The sequence below is a fragment of the Aotus nancymaae genome, unplaced genomic scaffold (genome assembly GCF_030222135.1).
Source record: "Aotus nancymaae isolate 86718 unplaced genomic scaffold, 86718_ANA_hifiasm-v0.15.2.pri h1tg000019l, whole genome shotgun sequence".
NCBI classification, from domain to species: Eukaryota; Metazoa; Chordata; class Mammalia; order Primates; family Aotidae; genus Aotus; species Aotus nancymaae.
In genome coordinates this window covers 50,312,077-50,333,587 of record NW_026988431.1, presented here as the reverse complement: position 1 = coordinate 50,333,587, position 21,511 = coordinate 50,312,077, and the positions used below count along the sequence as shown (strand labels likewise).

The following is a 21,511-nucleotide window of genomic DNA, read 5'->3' as shown; positions in this document are numbered from 1 at the left end:
TTTACCTTGTGCATAAAGTAAAGAAATCAACATGCTAAAGATATCGATACCCCCCAAGTAATCTATATATTCATTACAATTCTCATCAAGATTTCAAATTGATTTCTATGGACTCTGATTGCATGTAAAATTTCTGTAGTCTAAGAACTGCTAAGACATTTCAAGAAGAAAGAACAATGAAGGGGTACTCTTTCTACACTATATTAAGGCATTATAAAATGAAGATTAAAAAATGGTATAGTACTGGCATAAAGGAAAACAAATAGACCAACGACCATAACAGAGACTCCTGAAATAGGCCTGAACATATATGTAAGCTTGGAGTATAACAGCTGGTATCATAAATCAATAGAGTATTACTACATTTAAAAAATTGTATTAGAAAAATGTGCTATCTATATACAGAAAATAAAACCAGACTTCTGCCTCACATTAAAAACAACAAATGAATTTTGCATTAAAACCTAAACAGGAAAAAAACTACATATTTTAGAAGAAAATAAAGGAGAATCTTTATGAACTTGGGCTAAGCAAAGATTTCTTAAGACAGAAAAAAATATAAACTATCAAGGGAAAATGTTTTTTTAATGAAAACATTCAATTTAATTTATTGCTCGATTTTTAGGAATACAAAATATTGAAATTACCCAAGTGCCAGTCGTTAAATAAATGGTAGCACATCTGCTCAATGGACTAGTAGACAGCTTTACAGAGTCAGCAAGCTCTCCATATGCTGAGTTAGAAAGAGCACCAAGACATATTGTTAAGTAATTAAAGCAATTTTCAGAACTGAGTGTATAGAGCAAACAACCTTGTATGTAAAATTGTGGAAATAGGTCAGGCATGGTGGCTTATGCCTGAATCTCAGAACTTTGGGCAGCTGAGGTGAGTGGGTTGCTTGAGCCCAGGAGATCAAGACCAGCCTGGGTAACATGGCAAAACTCTATCTCTAAACAAAAAAATAATGAAAATTAGCCTGGTGTAGTGGCACACACCTATGGTCTCAGCTACTAGGGAGGCTGAGGTGGAAGGATCTCTTGAGCCTGGGAGGTTGAGACTGCAGTGAGCTGTGATCGTACCACTGCACTCCAGCCTAGGTATCAGAAACCCTGTCAGGGGAAAAAAAAAATCACGGAAATAAAAGACATACTTTCACTTGTTTGTGTTTGAATTAAGAAACGTTGGAGGGTTACATCTTGTTTCTTGTGGCAGAGGGTCAGGCAAGAACTAAGTAAATGGGCAACAAGGATATGTGAGTGGGTATCTTTTCACTCTATACATGTACATCTTAAAGTTTAAACTATACTAATGTATTACTTTTTTAATTTTAAATTTTGATAAACAAAACTTGTATATAGCAAATATTTCCTGTCAACAAAGCTGAAAAACAAATTAAATATAATTACAACAAATGTAGCAAACAAAGCCTTAGTATTTGCAGTATGTAAACTATTCCTTCAAATTAGTAAGAAAAACACTCCATATGAATCCATGAAAAAAATATGAATTTGAACAGATAGCTAACTGAAGAGGAATGAATATGTTCAGAGTGTAAAACATATTTACTCTCATCACTTATCAGAAAAAGGTAAATTAATACAAAAAAGATACCATTTTCATCCATCAGGTCAAATTAAGGAGGTTTTATTGAACAATGTCAGATGTGTGACAAAAAGTCACCCTTGTGGGAACGTTGATTTGTTCTGACATGTTGAAGTGTAATTTGGCAGCATTTAATAAAATTAAAAATCTGCATACCCTACAACCCAGAAATCTCACTTCTGGTTATGAATCCTGGACAAATTCCTGCAACTGTGCACAAGGAAGCACTTAAAAGGATGTTCCTTTTGGCTTGTACTTAACAAACACTCATGTAGCACTTACTACATTCCAGTCATGATTCCAAGCACTTTGCAAATATTACCCCATACAATCCTCATAACAACTCTAGGAGGTAAGTACCATTAAGATCCTCACCTTATAGATTACAAAAAAAATACTAACATAACAAAAATGTTGAGGACATTGCCCAAGGTCATGTGGCTTGTAAATGGTAGGACTGGATTTGAACTTAGGCTGGCAACCCAGACCAAGTGTGCTCTTTCAACCCTAAATCCACATTACCTCTTAGTAAAATTCTTGAAACTACTTAGAGCTTCATCAATAGAGGAATGGATATAATGGAATAGAGGAATGGATATACAAAATGCACTATATTCATAACACGAAATGCTATCAGCAACTAAAAGTATAGCTATCTCTTTATCTATCTATCTATCTATCTATCTATCTATCTATCTATCATGTATGCATCCATCTATAGGTAGCTATATCATTTATGTACATATGAATAACTCTCAAAGCATAGTTGAAAATTTTTTCAATGTAAAACAATTTTATATGAATATAAATTATTTATAAATGCATGCCTCTCAAACCTTAAAGACTGCATTTCTTTATGAAGCTCAAATATTCTGATGCAGTGATTTTGCTTTCTGAAATATCTCTTTAGATAAATCTGTTTCAATTCTAAAAGCATTGATAGAAATCTAATTTTATGATATTTTCAAATCAGTTGATCTTTTTATCATGACTGCATTGCAAAAACAAAAATTCAAGTCAGGTCAGAATTTTTTTTTCTGTAGCTGAATGAATCTTAGTTATATGTGGTTATACAATTTCATTTTACAATTTATTAATGTTTTTCCTATTCAAAAATAACATGATCGGTGCAGAAAAATCAGTAAGAGAAGTAAAATAAGAAAAGAAGGCATTCTTGTGACCTCATCAGAGTAGATATCCACCTTTCACACCCTGATGATTAGTTTCTTTCCCTCCCTCCCTCCTTTCCTCCCTCTCTCCCTTCCTTCCTTCCTTCCTTTCCTCCTTCCTTTCTTCCTTCCCCCTCTCTCTCTTTTTCTGTTTCTCATTTATTCACCTAGCTGGATATTTATCTATGAAAAAATGGAACCTGTTTCTCTCCTATGAATAAAGCTAGTTATCTTACAGCAGATCTGCTTTTTTCAGGTAAGAGTCACTTGATTCTTTCTTTTAGTTATGTAATGAAGAATGAAGATGTTCTCATTGTCCTTGGAAATGTATTGTGGAAACTTACCTGGTCTTAAAAAAGCCACTGTTCACAATAGTCCTTGAAATGCAGACTCCATCCTGATAAGAGATGGATCAATTTCTCTTTAAAAAACAAAACAAAACAAAACAAAACAAAGAAAGAAAATATTCAAATGTTGGAGCATGGTTAAGATGGAGAAATATATAGCACATTATAGAATATAAATGGATTATTACTATTATTATTATCATTTTGAGACAGAGTTTTGCTCTTGTTGCCCAGGCTGGAGTGCAATGGCACAATCTCCGCTCACTACAACCTCCGCCTCCCAGGTTCAAGTGATTCTCCTGCCTCAGCTTCCTGAGTAGGTGGGATTACAGGCATCGCCACCACGCCCAGATAATTTTTTTTTTTTTTTTTTTTGTATTTTTAACATAGATGGGATTTCTCGGTGTTGGTCGGGTTGGTCTCGAACTCCCAACCTCAGGTGATCCACCTGTGTCAGCCTCCCAAACAGCTGGGATTACAGGCGTGAGCACCAGCAATGGAATATTATTTTACATTTAAAAGATATAGATGAATATTATTAATCTGAAAAGATGTTTGCAACATATTATTATATAATATATAATATAATTAAATAAAAAAGATTATATTATTCAGTATAATCTCTTTTTTTTAAAAAGGTATAAATATGTAACCTATTGGTCCCACTTCACTGTATTAGGGAACTGGGTATATATTCAAAGGATTATAAATCGTTCTACTATAAGGACACATGCACACGAATGTTCATTGCAGCACAGTTTATAATAGCAAAGACCTGGAACCAACCTAAATGCCCATCGATGATAGACTGGACAGGGAAAATGTGGCACATATACACCATGGAATATTATGCAGCCATCAAAAACGATGAGTTCATGTCCTTTGTAGGGACATGGATGAACCTGGAAACCATCATTCTCAGAAACTGACACAAGAACAGAAAATCAAACACCGCATGTTCTCACTCATAGGCGGGTGTTAAACAATGAGAACACATGGAAACAGGGAGGGGAGCACTACACACTGGGGTCTGTTAGGGGAAATAGGGGAGGGGACAGCAGGGGGTGGGGAGTGGGGGAGAGATAACATGGGGAAAAATACCAGATATAGGTGAAGGGGAGGAAGGCAGCAAATCACACTGCCATGTATGCACCTATGCAACAATCTTGCATGTTCTTCACATGTACCCCAAAACCTAAAATACAAAAAAAAAAAATGTGGTCACATCAATTTTATTTGTGTAATTAATGTGCACATTCTCACTTCTTCTTATTATCAGAAACTATTTTCCTTTTATGCTAAACATGTCTCCATTGTCTCCAGTTGGAGATTTCTCAGTTTAGCTTAGTCTTGCTTCCAAATGCCAGCTGGAGAGAGAGATCGAGTCTGACAAGCTTACCATTATCGGTGTTGTAGATGTCATAGTGTGGGTCACTGAGGACTGGTTAGTTGTGCAGGCTCTTAACCAAGACTGCTCTAGGGTTGCAGCTTTCGAAGTTTGGGTCCCTGCCTCAGCGGTGCCCAGGCTTGGTCGCAAGGTCTCAGCTCCTCAGATCTCTGTTACATGTTCAGCCTCAGAGGAAGGGCTGTCTGAGTCATCAGGTGAACCTCCTCCACTGCTCTTGTGACTTCCACCTGGAGCCATTTCTGTGAGCAGACTATGGACTTGTTCCTTTCTGTATGACCTATCACATTTCTCTGACTTCAAGTCTATCCCTTTCCATTTTTTGCTATTATAAGACATTCACAGCACTGTGATGAATGTCTTTATAACCGAGTCCTTGAAATTGAGTATCTGGATCCAAAGGTGCACATTTTTATAGATTTTTGACAAGCCAAATTGACCTTCAGAAAGCTTTCCTGCACCCAGGAGAGCCCTCCCACAAACCTAGGTTAGGCCAATTCTGTCAGGTGGAAAGTTTTTAATGGTAAATGGCAGAAAACCCAAAATAAAATCACTTAAGCTGTTAAGGAATTTATTAGTGTATACTGAAGGGTAGATCTTGCTAGCTTTAGGAGCCAGTGGTTTAAGGGGCCCAAATGAAGTCAACAGTTTTCTTGGTGGCAAAAGGGCAACAGCAGCCAGACCTTATACCTTCTTGTCATCAAGCCGAGCAGCTTAGACTTTTTTCTCCCAAAGCTGAGCATTCATCATTGTCCTCTCACTGGCCTAGAAGGTGTCACACACCTCCCCTGCATTAGTCATTACAATCATGAGAATGCAATTACTCTAATTTGGCTAAGACCAATTAGGCCCATCCTATTTATGGCCATCAGCTCTACCCAAAGGATATAATTTCCCAAGGGAAATTTGGGTGCAGTTTTGACTAGAAGTTGAGCAAGTGAATGTTGAGTGGCAAACACAGGGGAAAGTAATCTTCACCCCATGAGTAGTCCTTTTAATTGATCCAGTAATTTATTTACATGTAGCATGACTACCTCTGAATGGAAATACTTGTATTTCCACTTGTACACCTTAGACCTGACTCTCCCCACTGCAAGCCCCCCCGCCCCGCAATCCCCCACCACACTCACATGGTTTGTCTGAAAGCTCTGGCTGGGAGAGGCTCAGAAATGTTGTATCACTTCATGTGTAGGTAAAACCTCAGATCAATAAGAGAAGAAAGCCCATGCCGTACACTTAGAGGGAGAGAAGAGCCTCCAGATATAATAATCCACTGGGCACCACCAATTAATTTATACATTAGGGGTTTTAAAGTGCATTCTTCTTAAAAGAGAGAGAGACGAGGCAACGTGGGAGTGCTTGTGAGGGATCCCCAATGAATTAGGTCTGAAGAGAGGAATTCTATATTTGGATGGTAAAAGGAAGGGAGTTAGCAATTTGGGTGGATGCAAGATGGAACCATGCAGGCTCAGAAAAATCCCTAGTGCTACCAGGGAAGTTTCGTTCAGTTGTTTTGTGTTTTGTAAGCGATACCAATAATATAATTAGACTTTTGCCCCTTCACACTAGCCATTTTTGCTTCTCTTGTGGTATTTTTCTTCTATCGTATTTGGCTTAAATACCATCTCATTCCAGTGCTTCCCTTCCTCCATTCCTTCCCCAAGCCTTTTTTCTGATGCCTGCTAAAAGGCCCCACAGCTGATATTAACCTAAAACTTCCTTGATTTCTTAAAGTGAGTTATTCATTAACAGAACCTAAATTACTGGTTGTTAGGCAAATCTAATTCTTTTAAACTACGGATCTGCTCAGAGAAACCTGCAAATCGAGTGTAGAAATAAGTGAAGCTTTGTGCCAATTATTAGGTCTAAGCAGAAGTTTGGGAGAGAGAGGAGAAGTTACTTATTTGCCCGATTCTGCACGCTGAGTCCTTGGGGAGGGAATGAAGTGTACCGCTGGCTTGACAAGCAGGACAGGGAGACGCGGCTGCAGCCCACAGGACTGGGCAGCAGCTGCAAGGCTGCCTCTGAGCATGGTCATGGGTCCCAGCCGCAGTGCCCTAAAGATCAAGCATTTTGCCTTCTATTTTCTATGACCAGAGATTCCTGTGCAAAGAGGTATGGCTATCTTCTTTCATGTCCTTTTGTTCAGCAAAAACAAAAGCTAATTAAAGTAAATATCAGAGGCTGCAGAGAGGCAGAGTGGGGATAGGAGAATGGAGCTGAGAAACTTCCAGGGGCTGGCTGATTATGCAGATAGCGCATTCGGGAGCTGTGTGTCTAGCCATGTATGCATGCATTTCAGCTATTAGGGTAAAAAAGCCACTTCTCTGCGGGTTATTAAAACGTGTCTCTAGGCCTCAGGAGCAGAAAGCTGTGCTTCTAGATTCATATTATGTGCATTTTTGTTTTACTCCGTAATAATCCAGTCTCTATATTACTATTTTATACTTTTGTTTACCTCAGTCAACATTTTGCAACCAACAAAGAAACTGGCTCTGCCTATGAATTTTCAAATAAAATTAAATACGGTAGCATCACTATAGTCAGTAGGTCGAACAGGGTCACCAGTACTGTTGGTTGCTGCTGCTGTTTTTTCCTTTGATGTTTCAGATATCTTAAAAATCATAATTAAATCTAACCACTTTTTTGTTCTTTCAGATACACACTTAAATTGCTATAGTAGTCAACCATTGGATTAAATGACATTTATATATTTTCAATTTAAAAAGCAAAAAAAAAATTTAGAGAATTATTTGAGCTGGCCATAAAGATATTTAGTAAAGGAAACTTAAATGTAAATGAAGCATTTAACATTGAGTTTTCCTTGTAGTTTGAGAGTTTTGGTACATTTTCTGAAGGAACAAACCCACAGAATTTGAATTAGGATTTTTCAGCAAGGTTTTATTATTCCAGAGCAAAAATGGCCTGCAAAGTCAAAATTTACAGGTGAAAATAAATACAGTGTAAAATTATGACAAGTCACAAAAGCCTTGATTTAAAAAAGTTTATTAGACTTGAAGATAAGTATTTCTCATTCTTCTGGAAGGAAATGTTTCCTATTTGTGTTTTAATAAGTTGAAATATGTAATCAAAATTAAGTAGCTCTTTGATCTCTTGCCTAAATAGGTCACCAAACCTATTTTTTTTACATATACTTATGAACTAAGCTTGCTACAAACTTAGATTGTATGTACTCTAGCAAAAAGACAGGGCTGAGTCTTTTAGGATCGCTTGGAATAAGTCAGGCTCAGAGGCTTTCAGTAGAAGTGAAGTGTAGCAACTCGTCACAGCCAAGGAAGCCCCGAGACGTCCAGGGAACAATAGACATCTTGTGGAAAGGGCTGAAATGTATGCAGCCAATTCCCATGGGAACGCCTGTAGTCCTTTCACGCTGTGTGAAAAAGATGCTCCTTCAAAAGAATCTTTAATCCTTTCTTTCAAGAGAAAATCTGAGAACTTTATTGAAAGTTTCTAGAACTGAAATAAGTCTAAGTTTATTAATGAGCATTTTTTTAATACAGGTGAATAAAACGAAAATACTTTGATACAGAATAACATAGTCTAAAGCGTAATGTAAATAAATTTTGCCGTTCTGGAATTTTGTGAAGTGGGAAAGCCAGGGAATATCCTAACCTAAGTTGCAAGCTAGAGGCTGAATTCTTCAGAATAAATTGGTTTCTTGAGTTAATTATGGTGATTGAAATATCTCCCAAGAGTTTCAATTATTCTACAGGCAGTATCCCAATAGTGTGGCGATTAAGTCCTCTGGTACGTGTATATTTTCATTTAGCAGAATCTACAGATGCAGACTAGAGTAAGCCACTCATGTATTATTAGTGGGCATTAGGTGTAGGTCACCTTAAAAGTTGAAAAGAAAGTAGCTGGTGTCCTGGAGGGGAACTCCCTTCTCACTAATAAACAAGGGAAGGAGTGCTACACTTCCATGGAAAACTCAGGTGTTTGGATTACCCGCCACAAAAAGTTTGAGGTACATTGTATCCTAGCCCATTTCTGCTCTATAAAAACATTCACTGTTATTGTTCAACCTTGGTGGGGGTAGGATCACAGTAAAGCTATCTCTCCAGGAAACAAGATAAGGTTGCTAAAAAATCAACAGGGATACATTCAAGAGAGTGAAGTTTATAGATGAAAAGTGAACAACCCAGAGTTAAGGACAGAATGACTAAGATAGGGAAAGGACAACTAAGATATAAATATGGCACAAATGGAAACAACCTAAGCATCTTTAGCTCTGTGAACTCGATTTAGTGAACAGTATGGTAGTGTATTAGTTTTTAAAAGGTATGGCATGGGATGTGTTAACTGGCGGACCATCTGTAGGAATAATAGTACTCCTAAGGACATGATTGCTGGTGCTTCTTCTGTGGTTGCCATGTGCCAGGCTCTGTGTTAAATGTTTTACATCATCTCCTGAAACCTCCCAACAACCCATATCAAAATCCTCAGGAGCAAAGGAGGAACTCGAGGCTCAGGAAGGCTAATCAACGTTACTGCCCACGTTTACATTGTAGGTAATGGCACAGCCGAGCTTGGAACCCAGTTGAGTCCAGATTCCCATACTCTTATCACTCTGCTCTTCTTATTGGAGTCCCATAGAGTGTCCAATTCAGGACTCTATACTCTTAAAAAAAAAAAAAAAGGGGGGGGGGATGCTAATTAACCTGCCCACATTTACACTGCAGGTAATGGCATAGCTGAACTTGGAACCCAGTTGAGTCCAGATTCCCATACTCTTATCACTCTGCTCTTTTTACCGGAGTTCCATAGAGTGTTCAATTCAGGACACTACACACTTTTAAAAAAAGAAGGAAAACTGCATAAAAATATAATAATTAAAAATCAGTAATAATGAATAGAGGATTAAAAGGGAAGGCTAAAGCAATATCATCTATTCCATTAAAACAGGAGACTTCATTAGTATCTTGTAAATTAGAAAACTACCAGTGAAAAACTACAGCTACTCATGAATGACTGGATTCTTGGTTTTTATCCAGGAATTCTTCAAGGGGATAGTTCTCCGAATGTGGATGGCATAAAAACATGATTGATCACCAAGTGTCTAAGACAGATTTATGAGGTCATTATCCTGGAACATGTGACCTGGTTTAACCGTGGTCACCCTGACCACACTCTTTGAATAGACACAACCTAGTGAGCGCAAAGATGAGATTATCTGCACGATAGCCACCTGTACGCATTGCCAGAAGAGAGATTTGACAGCTATAGATCTACCACAGGAACAGACGACCTAGGGGTAGAGAAGAATGCAGTTTTTAAAACTGTCCTTTTTAAAGTGCACTGTTAACTGTTTAAACAATAAGGGAAGTTTCCAGAGCCCTTTTCTCCATCGGAGTGTCAATAGATTAAGCAGGATAAACCTTTTTCCTGCGTGTTGCTGCAATATTTAAAAGGACAAATCCAACATATCTGGTCCACGTGGATTTTTATGAAGAACTTCCCAGCAAATAAGGAAACAGAGAGAGTATGTATGTCGTGAAGTAAGTTTGTTCTGTTTATTAGCAACTTCCCGCAAACTTAAACTTTCAACAATATTACTCTAGAGGCAGAGCAAAGGGATATTTTCTTTAGGAGGTGACTCTTACTGGACGAACGCTCAGTGTTTCCAAAACCTGTGTGAAATCTCAGGGAGAGGGAAGAGTTAATGAAGCTGCAGTTCTCTTCTCCTCCCCTGGGGCTGTGAGAGGTGGCTCCCTACAGCCATTCTGTTCACCTGCTTGAGTTCCTGTTGAAAACTGTTTCCTGCGTGGTTCGCCCCCGCCCCCTACTCTTCCCTGGGAAAGTATAGATTTTCACGAACACAGGGAGTTCTGTTTTCTCTGTTAAAAACAACTCTCCTTTACTGGAGCAGGCTTTGTGTTTCACCCCAGGAAACAGAGCGTTGCACTGGGAGGGAGCTCCGCTGGGTGAGGTGCAGCCTGTCACCTGACCGGTCTCTGGGGCTGCCGGTGCCATCAGGCTGCATTCCTTGAATTCTTCCACCCGGCACCGGCTCCGCAATGAACAACTTCAGGTTCACTGAGCTGAGCGGATTCCACTCGCTGTGGCCTCGGAGCCTGCCTGAATCTCCCGCCCAGTCTCAAACCTTGCAGCTGAGTAACTGCAAGGGCGCCTTTGAGGAGTAGCATGCAGGTAAAGCGAGTTTGCGCGCGATAGCTGTGACTCCCTGAAATGTGCCACGCTTGGCGCAGTCATTTCTGTTTCTGTGGTTTCTGTTTCTCCTTACAGAAAGCACTCCTTACAGGTGCTTCTCAAATGCCATTTCCAGCCAATATCTGTTTAAAAAAAAAAACAAACTAAATAATGAGAAGGTGGGCCTCCGATTAGAACCCCTTAAAGATTAGAGAAAGAAATTATGAAGGAAGCAAACTAAAGGCAGTAGGAAAGAATTTTATAAGCCAGTTTTTAAAAGTCATACAAAAAGTAGGAGATTTTGGAGTCTGACTTACCTGGATGTGAATCTTGGCTCTGTGTGTAACTTAAGGCATGACACTCAACCTCACCCGTCCTGTTTCCTCTTAGGTGATAGTATCTACCAGCAGGGCTGATGGGAGAACTAAGAGAAGGAAGTGTCTAGTGTCTAGCAAAAAGGTTGATGTTTAGAAAGTATGTGCACATATGTGCATGTGTGTGCTTGTGTGTATATGGTGCATGTATATGTATACATGCACACAGGCCACAGGACTATACATTCATAAGGATAGGGAGTTTCTCAAACATGAGGTAGAATTTGATCTGGCTCTGACCATTCTGCTATTACAAAAAGACCAGCAGGAGAAGCCAGACACCTGAGCAAAATATTGATGAGAGCTGCTGAAAAATAAATAACGTGCCTTGCCAGCCTTTATCTAGGAAGGGACGTGCAGCATGTGGAGGTCACTGAATGAGAGCTGATGGGAAGGGAGGCGGCTCAATAATAATCTCACAGTCATGAATACAACTATCCTGGGAGACCAGCTGCCTTCAATCCTGACTCTGAATCTTACTCTTCAGGTGCCTCTGGGATGGTGGTTACTTTCCTCTCTAAACATCAGTTTTTGATTGCATGGAGTTGTCATGAGAATTAATTCATTCAATATGGGGGAAGCACTGAGATAAGTGCCTGACACATGGCAAACACCCACCAAATATCAGTTGTGTCATTATTTTAGAAAGCGATCCTTTACACATTATCACCTGTGACCCTCAAAACACCGTGGTTAAATAGACTAGGTGTGTATCAGCCCCATTTTGCAGATAAGAAAACCAAGCCTCAAGAAAGGAAAAAAACGTGAACTAAAGGTCCCACAATGGCTGTAGCTGAGCTGGGACTTGATCCTCAGTTCCCAGATGAGCAGATGACTTAGTATGAACTCAGCACAAGGTGCATTGAATAAAACCCTGGAAAAATCTTAGGTGCTTCTCAAATGCCATTTCCTCCATAACGCTAATCATTATCATCTTCCACTGTAAGTGACCTCTCTCTCCCTTGTATTTCCCCAAACTTCTTTTTGTATTATCCAGGATATTTTTCTCTTGGTTATCCCCATATTGTAGAAGGTGTTTTGAAGATCACAGTTGAAAATGCACAAGAGAGTCCTTTGCAAAATAATGTGCAAATCTTACCTCTCCCCACTCCACCCCTAGATTTGTGAAAGCTTTCCTGCATGGCTGTGTGCTAAACAACTTTATGTTTCTGTTTAGGGTCCAAAGCAATGTTTTGCATGTAATGGACCCTCAAAAGTAAGAGCTGATGTTGGAAGCATAAATGTGGGACTCCACGCCAGGTGTCATGTAAATGCGGAACGTGCAGAAAGAGCCCAGGAAAAGCTTGGGGGTGCTCTTCTGTACTAGCACGTATTTCTGCTCCTTCTTGGAGCTCCTGAGCATCTATGGCTGGGGCAGCTGAATCTATTTCAGGGAATGCTGGATGTCCAACAAGCTCAGGGGCCAGGTGAAGTCATTTCCATCCACCTTTCCTGAGTATTATTTTATTGAGACTCTTGTCACTGTAAATGTCTGAACCTGGGAGGAAAATGTGTTAAGAGAAAAATGTCAGAAAACGCTGTGCTGATTTTTCTTATAGATATTGTGATTCATCCTTCCACGTTTGCCAGGTTGCAAACTGCTTTGCGGTACCTCACTCTGTGCTCCACTTCCCTCTGAAAGCTTACCATTCTCCTTTGCTCTTCCTCCAAGCATCTCCTCTTCTTGCTCTCTGGTTGCTCTAAATCCCAGGGCACAGATGGGCAAGGATCCAGGAGCAGTGTAGGAGGGAAGAGGAATTAATTTTCTTGCTTGATAACCATGCTCACACCTTCATCACTAAATATTAATAATGCTCTGAGGACCTTTACTCCTAACAGTAGCCTCACATCTTACACAGAGTCAATATTTCATAATGGTTATGAACTCGGGGTCTAGCACTACTGGCGTCTCTGGGTTCAAATTCCATCTCTGCAGCTTGGTAATTGCATGGCTTTAGCAGTTATTTGACTACCTCAGGTTGTTTACCTATAAAGTGGGGATGATATATCTTCATATAGTTATGAGGATTAAATGAATTAATATTTACAAAGTGTTTATGCCTGGTACATAGATAAAGGTATGTAAGTATCAGGCATCATTTTTCAAAAGCCGGTAGATAGTATAAAAACTGCACATAGGCAGTATTGCCCTTGAAATCCCTATAGCCCATGAATTGTACCACTTAGAATACTACAGATTGCTTATTTAGTTGAGTGTCTTATGAAAGATTTGGCTTGTATTTAGAGACCATGTTGTAAGAAGCGTATGTGTCTTTAAACTTGCATTCAACACAAAGAGGTGCTCACATAGCAATAGCTCAGAGGAGAGGTCTGAGACTCCCCAGGGGAACAACAGACTCGCCTCTCCCTTTTCACACTCTTTCTGGCAAACACATTCAGAGTAAAATGCTAGACAGAATCGCCTATTGCTTATATTAAATAACTCACTCTTGGCTCTCACTATCTAACATGTGGCTGCATTTGTGAGCTACCCATATGTATAAGGTGATTCCACTCTACTGTAAACTGTGAGGGAAGCCCACTGGACTGAAATCAGGAGACTAGCCTTGCCACAGCTATTATGGGGCCTTAGGGAAGTCATTAAACCTCACTGGCCATTAAATGATTACTAAGATCTCTACTAGTGCAAATGGTCTGTGATTATATTAGGCCCAGAAGAGAGCTGATGAGACTAATCAGATGTCTAATTTGTGCCACTGCCCTACTCTCTGTAGACTGTTAATTGGGTGAGAAATATAGTGGGACTTTATTATTTCAACTGTGGGAATAGAGGGAAGGTTGCCTGATCTCAAAGCCCTCCTCTTTAGCCTGCATGGCAGGGCTATCATGTTCAACTTCAGTGATCAAGTTCATCTTCACATTCAGTAGAGATTTATCTAACCCCACTCTCCTGAGCAGCACCCTTTATTTCATTGCCACTTGATTATAGAATACACAGGAGTAGGGTAAGTACCGAGGTCACCTTTTTGACTGATGGAGGGGGGAACTTCTACTGCTAGCACAGCAAGGCAGCCCAACCAAGAGGGTAAGCACTGGTTTCTTTGTCCTGGTTCTGGAAGAAAGGGTTCCAGGACGTAGGTCTCATGGTGTTCCCTATGCTCCTTCTTTTCTTTTGTTCTCCCTTTCTGTTTGATTCCGATGAGAATCTGCTTGAGGAAAATCTGGCAAGTATTAGGCATGATTGTTGCTTGTCCTTGTGACGTGGAGAGAAGAGAAGGATATAGAAAGGAGAAAATGAGGCTCATGTTGACTTTTAAAGTTCAAATTAAATTCTGGAGAAACCTAGTAATTTTTGACAAGACTTTTTGAGACAAAAACAAAGAAAGAGCTCATTTAAAGACGATTAAGCCAGGATCTGTTACTCTAGGCACATGTTTCCAAGTTTCTTTTTTTCTCTCTCTCTGTGCTGGACACCAAGTTCACATTCTGAGCTTGTGCCATTCTGCCAGTGGCTAGATCATGTCATTTGTTTCCCTTGCAGAGAGTGTCAATGAAGACCTCAAAGTCTGGAGAAAAACGACCTTTCATGGAATACAAAATATACCTCCTGCTACATGTTTTTGTCTTACTGACCTCTGATAACTGAAACATATGGCTCTGAGTCTGTAGAAAGTCAACTGATCAAACTCCTCCTCACCATGCATCAACTGTTCAGACTGGTTTTGGGACAAAAAGATCTCTCACGAGCTGGGGACCTCTTCTCCTTAGATGACTCTGAGATTGAAGACAGCCTGACAGAAGCTTTGGAGCAAATTAAGATAATTAGCTCATCTTCAGTAAGTAAACTGGTTTATGGACTACATCTCTGAAATGGCCTATCCTACAGCTAGAGATTTGTATATATCCTGGCAGAAGGATCTTTGCAGGGGAAAAAGGAAATACCACTAATATTGGTCTCCCTTAACTCTGCTTTGTGGTTTTGTTGGCATCTAAGAAATAACATTAGGGAAGTCATGACTTAGGGGGCAGTTAGATCATCTTTTGCCCACACACAAAGACTAGAATTCTGAACATTGCAGACCAGCGTGGAATTCTCACAAAAATATTATTTAGGGGCTATTTTTATATCCTTGAAATGACACTGAGAGGAGAGAGAGCAAATCCGGGGGAAAAGCAGGCCTGCAGAGCAGCACAATAGCATCAGTAAACAAGAGCAGGGTATGTGGAAGAGGCTGAATAATGAAAGAAGGCAGGATGACACCTCCTGCCACGCAGGTAATATGAGACAAGGACAACGATCGCTCTGCTGCCAGAAGTGACAGTTGCCCAGGGCTTGATAAGCTGATTCTGTTTATTTCTGTATTGTCTCTATTTTTTATCTTTTCCTTGCTTCTTTTTCTACCCACCCACACCCCTGCCCCTGGGACCTGCCATTTAATTCTACCCACCCGTTATTAGTCCCCAGTGTGGTCAGACAGATGTAAAACCTCCCATCAATCTTTGCATTCCTTTGCTTCTCTTCAGTGTCAAGATTATATATTCTGAAAGCACTTCCCAAAGGAGATGGATGTGGAGGGCCCAGTGTGGTTTGATGTTGACCTTCTTGATTGCACTTGGACCTTCTAGGAGGCTGGTCTCACTTCAAAGGCCTAAGGCCACCAGGCATCTGCCCACATCCTCCCAGCTCAGCAGCGTTCGCCAGCACTTGGCACAGACACCCATTGGGAAAAGGAAAGTGGTGGGACTCAAGCCAAACAATACTGAATTGGCAAATGTATGCATATTTCAGAAACAATAGTGCTCTTCCATGTTACAAAGAAGAGATGTTTAAAAGGTATCCTGGCAACCCATGCAGCCTCCTCTTCAAGCCTATTTTCTCTTGCTGGCTGCCATTAATATGCCAAACTTCCCCCAGCGACCAATGAAGTCACTGCTCAAAAACTCTTCTTTTCTCAGGTAATGTCTTTGATGGCAATTACTCATCCACATCTTTTCCAGAACGTTATTCAACTTATTCTGACTCAAAGCCCAACATGTTCCTGGTACATTTTCATTTTCTGGGTAGGATTTTTGTCCTATTTTCAGAAGCTCCTTCCTTCACACTCCTCTGCAAATAAGTTGGCAAAAAACACTGATTTTCATCTTCTTAATAGGAAAACAAATCAAAGATCATTTAAGTTCCCTAAAGCCTACTTCCACTAGAGGTCACTAGTGGCCAGTTATTGCTTTTGTTTCCTTCATTAATTGCTTTGTTTCACAGACATCAAATTCAGAATTTTAGGACTGTGACTCAGTTCTGTTACATAGCTCCACTGGTTAACTATTAAGGCTGGCAGGTCCCTTGTCATTAGGATCATCATCCATTCCTTAAATTCTCCAAATAGCGTCTCACTCTACCAGGAGGTCTGGAGAGACAGGAGTTCCTGTGCCTTCTTCATTTACTAACTTTTACCACATCTTACTTCTTCCATTTCTCTATCTGTAACCATGTCATGGAACAGAAGAAAACTGGTAGCTTCTAATTTAAATATATCAAGTTTGAGGTAACCAATGACAGGAGCTTCTTATCTTCCTTTTCTGATTAGTGCACTGAACCACCATGCCTGCTCTACGGCTTACTCCCCTGTTAGCTGCGTCCCATCCTTCCCTCACATCCAGCCCCAGCTATTCCTCACTAGGCCTTTCCTAATGACCCTGGATCTCAGTAATCAATTCCACCTCTCAATTTCTCTTCAGAAACATAGAACAGAAAGGGGTCTTCTAAATCGCCTTTTCCAACAACCAGCATAGAAGATTGATGAAAAACAGGTGGCTTCTCCTGCACTTGCGATGATGAGAATATGGTGGGTTTCTAGTAGTTTTACTTGCTTCTCAATTTTTGTTTGGTAAATTGCCCCTTTACATTGCATGAAGCCTTGATGGTGTCTCCATCAAGATTCCTTACTCTTGATGGCCCACTACCCTTCCCTGTCAGGGGTGGGGGAGAGAAGAGGTGAGACACCTGGCCTCAGCTTAAAAATCAGAATTTTTTCCCAAGTAATTTTAAGGAGGATATCAGCAGAGGGTGATTCATCATGAGGATGGTGCCCCAAAGAAACAGTTCTTTACTTTCTGCCCCTCTATCACTGTAGCTGCCTTGATCACTGCCCCCTTGAAGGCCTAGTACTTCACTTTCTCCTTCAAATATGTGGTCCACTTCTTATCTTTTTATTATTGCTATTATTATTATTTGCTATACTTATTCAGACTTTCTCTGTTGCTTATGATCAAAGAACCCTGAGAAAGATGTTAGCTGTTTCACTGTTGGGAGTTCAAATGGTTAACATGTTCCTCCTCTTAGCCGGATGAAATCTTAACTTTGTACTTTCTACCTGTTGTCTCTGTTCTGTTCTCTGCCCCCAACAATCGAAAGAGTCTAACCTCTGTTTCTACAAGAAACACTTTAAACTTTTTGAAGATAAGCACCAGCCTTCACCTCTGGCTTGTCTCCTCCCAGCTAAACATCTTAGTATCCTTGGGTTTTTCCATGACAAAGAAGGAGCCTGTGTCAGGGAAAGGTTACACCATCTCATGTTGTAACCCTCAACTGTCACAGCTGGAAAACTCAACTTTGTTGGTACATGAGAAATGCTATCCAAGTCATGCTATCCAAATACAAGAATTGAAAATATAAATTTGAAAAGGATTTGTTGATTTACAATGAAAATTATAACTCATATGCATCAGAATGTTGCTCCCCTCAGGTCTGTTTATTCAGTCCTTCTTTGGATGAGAAATACTATCATTGATTAGGTTTCTTCCTCTATTACAATCACATTCCAGTCCTTCCTCCCTGAGATTACATCTAACTCACTTGCAAAGTCACCCATGAAAAGATAATGTCTTGGTTTAGGCCTGTAGCTGGTTAATCCCACTCATACTAGTGGACTTTATTGGTTTAATCCTCAAAGGACAATCTTGTTTCTACGTTGTTAGAGAATGCTTTGTTGAAGTTCCCAAGTACTGCCTACACTCTTAACATTCTGGTTACCCTCCTTTGGAATAGTCCTAATTTATTATTGTAATTTATCATTGCCCAATATTTGGACCCATTGCTTAGAACAACTACTAATACTTGTCAAATATTCTGTGTTTTTTAACAAATCAGTTGTTCACATTTGTCCCGCGATGTGCTAAGGCATTCAGGTTGAATCAAGACTTGTAATTAGATAAGTTTAAATTTTTTGAAATGTATTATGCCACATTTTAAACATTGCAAAAAAATATTCTTGTCTTTAGGCTCTCATTCCAGAATATCTATGTGTTTTAAACATCATGATTCTGTCAAATATATTACTTTTCACTTTCAGGTTTGTGGAATCCAAAAATTTGGCAAGCAGGCCTCCAATGCTTCCCCCAAAGCCACTCACAAAATAATTGAACCTTACTAGATTTTCTCTCCAGTCCATGTCCTCTTTTTCTGCTAGTTATTCCAAAATACTGCCATGGGATGTTTTGCCCTTATGCTTTACTTTGAAAATGTGACTCCTCAACTCAATATCCTCTCCAAGTTCCCAAACATACTTTTAAGTTTTGTCTTTTCATTTTGAGTCCTTTCTAGACCACTTTTACCTGATAATTATTTCTTGTACTAACTTGGCTTTCTTCTCAGACTACTCCAAGTGAGATTGTCTCCTTATGCACTCATCCCCTTCTCCCACCTTTCCATTGGTGTTCACCTCATACCCAACTGATCCACCTGCTTTCCAGTTCTATTTATTTCTCTTTTAACAATGAAACACACCAGGTACAAAGAATCACCCACTTTAATATGTTAGGTACAATCAAAAATCCCTGCATGTCTCTTTTTCATCCCATTCTCCTCCCTTATGGTCCCCGAGGTAAACAATATCCTGTTTTTGTATTTAGCTATGCATGGTTGGTTTTGGTTTTGGTTTTTGCTACATATGCGTGGTTCCAAAGTGAATCATAGCATAGTATTTAGTATTTTTAGACTTTATATAAATGTTATCATAAGGCTCAAATTATGTTTTTGAGATTTGTCTATATTGGTACATATAGTTTCAGCTCATTTATTTTTGCTGAGACAGAGTATTCCCTTATATGAATGTGTTACAATGTATCCGTTCTTTTGTTTGTTTGTTTGTTTACATTTATTATTTAAACAGTGCTACAGTAAACATTCTTGTAATTGGCAATTTTGGCCAATTATTCCTTAAGTTCTAAATACTAGTAATTGCCAAGTATTTCTAAAGTACACAATTAAAAGTGAAACAACTGGTTTTAGGGTTTTGTGTACTTGCACCTTTGTGATATACCAACGGACTGCCTTCCAATGTGGATGTGCCAATTTACACACAGAACATCAGTGTATGAAAGTTCCAGTTGCTTTATATCCTCACCAGTGCTTGCTTTTATCAGATTTTTAAAAGTTTTTTGAATCCAAGTGAAGCAGCATATAATTGTTTAAATATACAGTCCTCTCATTATTACCAAGGTTGACCATTTTTTCATATGTTTATTTGCTATTTGCTGTTTGTTTTCCTCTGAAGGAAGTGCCTACCACTTTACTTCCAGTGAACTGCCTATTTACGCTTCTTTTTCTTTTTTTTATTGTAGTTTAAAAATCTTATTTTATTAACTTGGAGTATTTTGTATATTCTTGTATTAGTCCTTTGTCACCTAGGCAGGTTGCATATCTCACTCTGATACACAGCTCATCTCTCATTTTGTAATAAGTCATGATATCTGGTAGGACAGTATTCCCAAACTTCTTTAACATTGCTTTGTTTTTGTTCTTTAACAATTTTATATTAAGCTTCTCCTATTTTATGAATAATTCTATCAGTATCTTAATTGGGTATTATTATATCTATAGATTAATTTGAAGAAAATTAACATCATTATGTACAGTCTTCATATCTATAGACATTGCATTTCTATCCCTTTATATGTTTTTAAATGTTGTTCAAAGAGGTTTTATGATATTTTTTCTAAGAATGTTAAGAATATTGTGCATCTTTTGTTAAATGTATGTTTTTTTCTGAGACTATAAATAATATTCTTTTTTAAAATTATATTTTTCAATTCTATTTTTAGTTGATTATAACATAAATGATTCTTGTATAGTGTGATTTTATGGCCAGCAAACTCACTGAACTCTCCTACTAATCTTAATAATTTGTCTATACACATATTCCTGTTTATTCAACAAATATTTATTAGGCATCTATATTTCAGACAGTGAACTGGATGCTAGGATATAAGAGTAATCAAAAACCAAAAAAAAAAAAAAGCCTCTGAAATCATCCATTTAATTGGGTAAGACAGAAAGTAAGAAAATAAATAAGGAAGACATGTAGTGTATTAGAAGATGGTAAGTAAGTGCTATGCAGAAAACTAAAGCAGAGGGCAGTGACAGGGTATTGGAGGCTTGAAATTTTAAATGGGGTGGACAAGGTAGTCCATACTGAGACAAAAGCTGACATTTAAGCAAAACTTGAAGGAGATGAGAGAGCAATACTTGTGGATACCTGGAGGAAATCATTTCAGGCAGAGGAACCATTAAGTACAAAGGTCCTACGCTTGTAGAAGTGAGTTTCTGAGGTCAGTGTGGCTGTACTGGAGGAAGTTATTTCAGGCAGAAGAATCATTAAGTACAAAGGTCCTGAGGTTGTAGACTAGAGTTTCTGAGGTCAGTGTGGCTGTAGTGAAGGGAACATGGGGAAAGGGAGATGAGGTTAGGAGAGAAGTGGAGGCAGGATCCTTGGAGCCTTGGGCAGCCACTGGGGAGTTCTGGGCAGAAGTAACATTGTCTGAGTTTTCTATTCCTGTTTTGGGAATATTCTGTGAAAAAGCAAGAGTGAAATAAGAAACGCCAGTTAAGTGGCTACTGAAATAATTCAGATAAGAAGCAGCAGAGATTCTGACCATCATGGAGCAGTGGTGGTGGTGAGAAGTGTTCAGATGATCCTGGATAGATTTTGAAGATAGGACCAACAGGATTTGTTGAAGCAGTGTGTGTGATGGAGAGAGAGAGACAGAGAGAGAAAGAGAACTTGAAGATTTTTGGCCTGAAAAACTAGCATGATAAAATTGTCAATAAGTAAGATGAAGATGACTAATGAAGGAAGGAATTTGGAGAGGGATGGTGAGGGAAAGGGAATGTAAGAAGAATCACGAATTCCACTTTGTCAGAATTCTGCATGGAGATGTGCAAGTATTGTATGTATGAGTCTGGAGCAGGAGAGAAGTCTGGGCTGACCATTATAATTTTGGAACTTGTCAGCCTTGAAAGTGAGCAAGATCACCAAGGGAGTGAGTGCAGACAGAAAGTAAAAAGTCCAATGATTGAGCCCAGTGCCCAGAAGTCAAGGAGATAATGAAAGACTAGGAAAATAACCTGAGAAGGAATATGGAGTGAAAAAAGAAGAAAGTCAGAAAATCATGGTGTCATCAATGCCAGGTGAATAAACTGTTCTA

General features: G+C 39.2%; 1 protein-coding gene across 4 annotated transcripts in view; it reads left to right on the top strand.

Moving 5' to 3' along the window:
- Positions 1–6,363: 6,363 nt before the first annotated feature.
- VEPH1 (ventricular zone expressed PH domain containing 1) overlaps positions 6,364–21,511 on the top strand; it is a 221,069-nt gene continuing 205,921 nt past the window's right edge. For 3 of the 4 annotated variants that reach the window (XM_012447362.3, XM_012447364.3, XM_064378858.1), the window contains exons 1-2: positions 6,364–6,638; positions 14,571–14,865. In XM_012447362.3, coding sequence (XP_012302785.1) covers positions 14,728–14,865 — 138 coding nt within the window. In that variant the 5' untranslated portion in view covers positions 6,364–6,638; positions 14,571–14,727. Of the gene's footprint in view, positions 6,639–10,432; positions 10,695–14,570; positions 14,866–21,511 lie in introns of those variants that run through there. The other variant, XM_012447363.3, reaches the window with a different exon arrangement.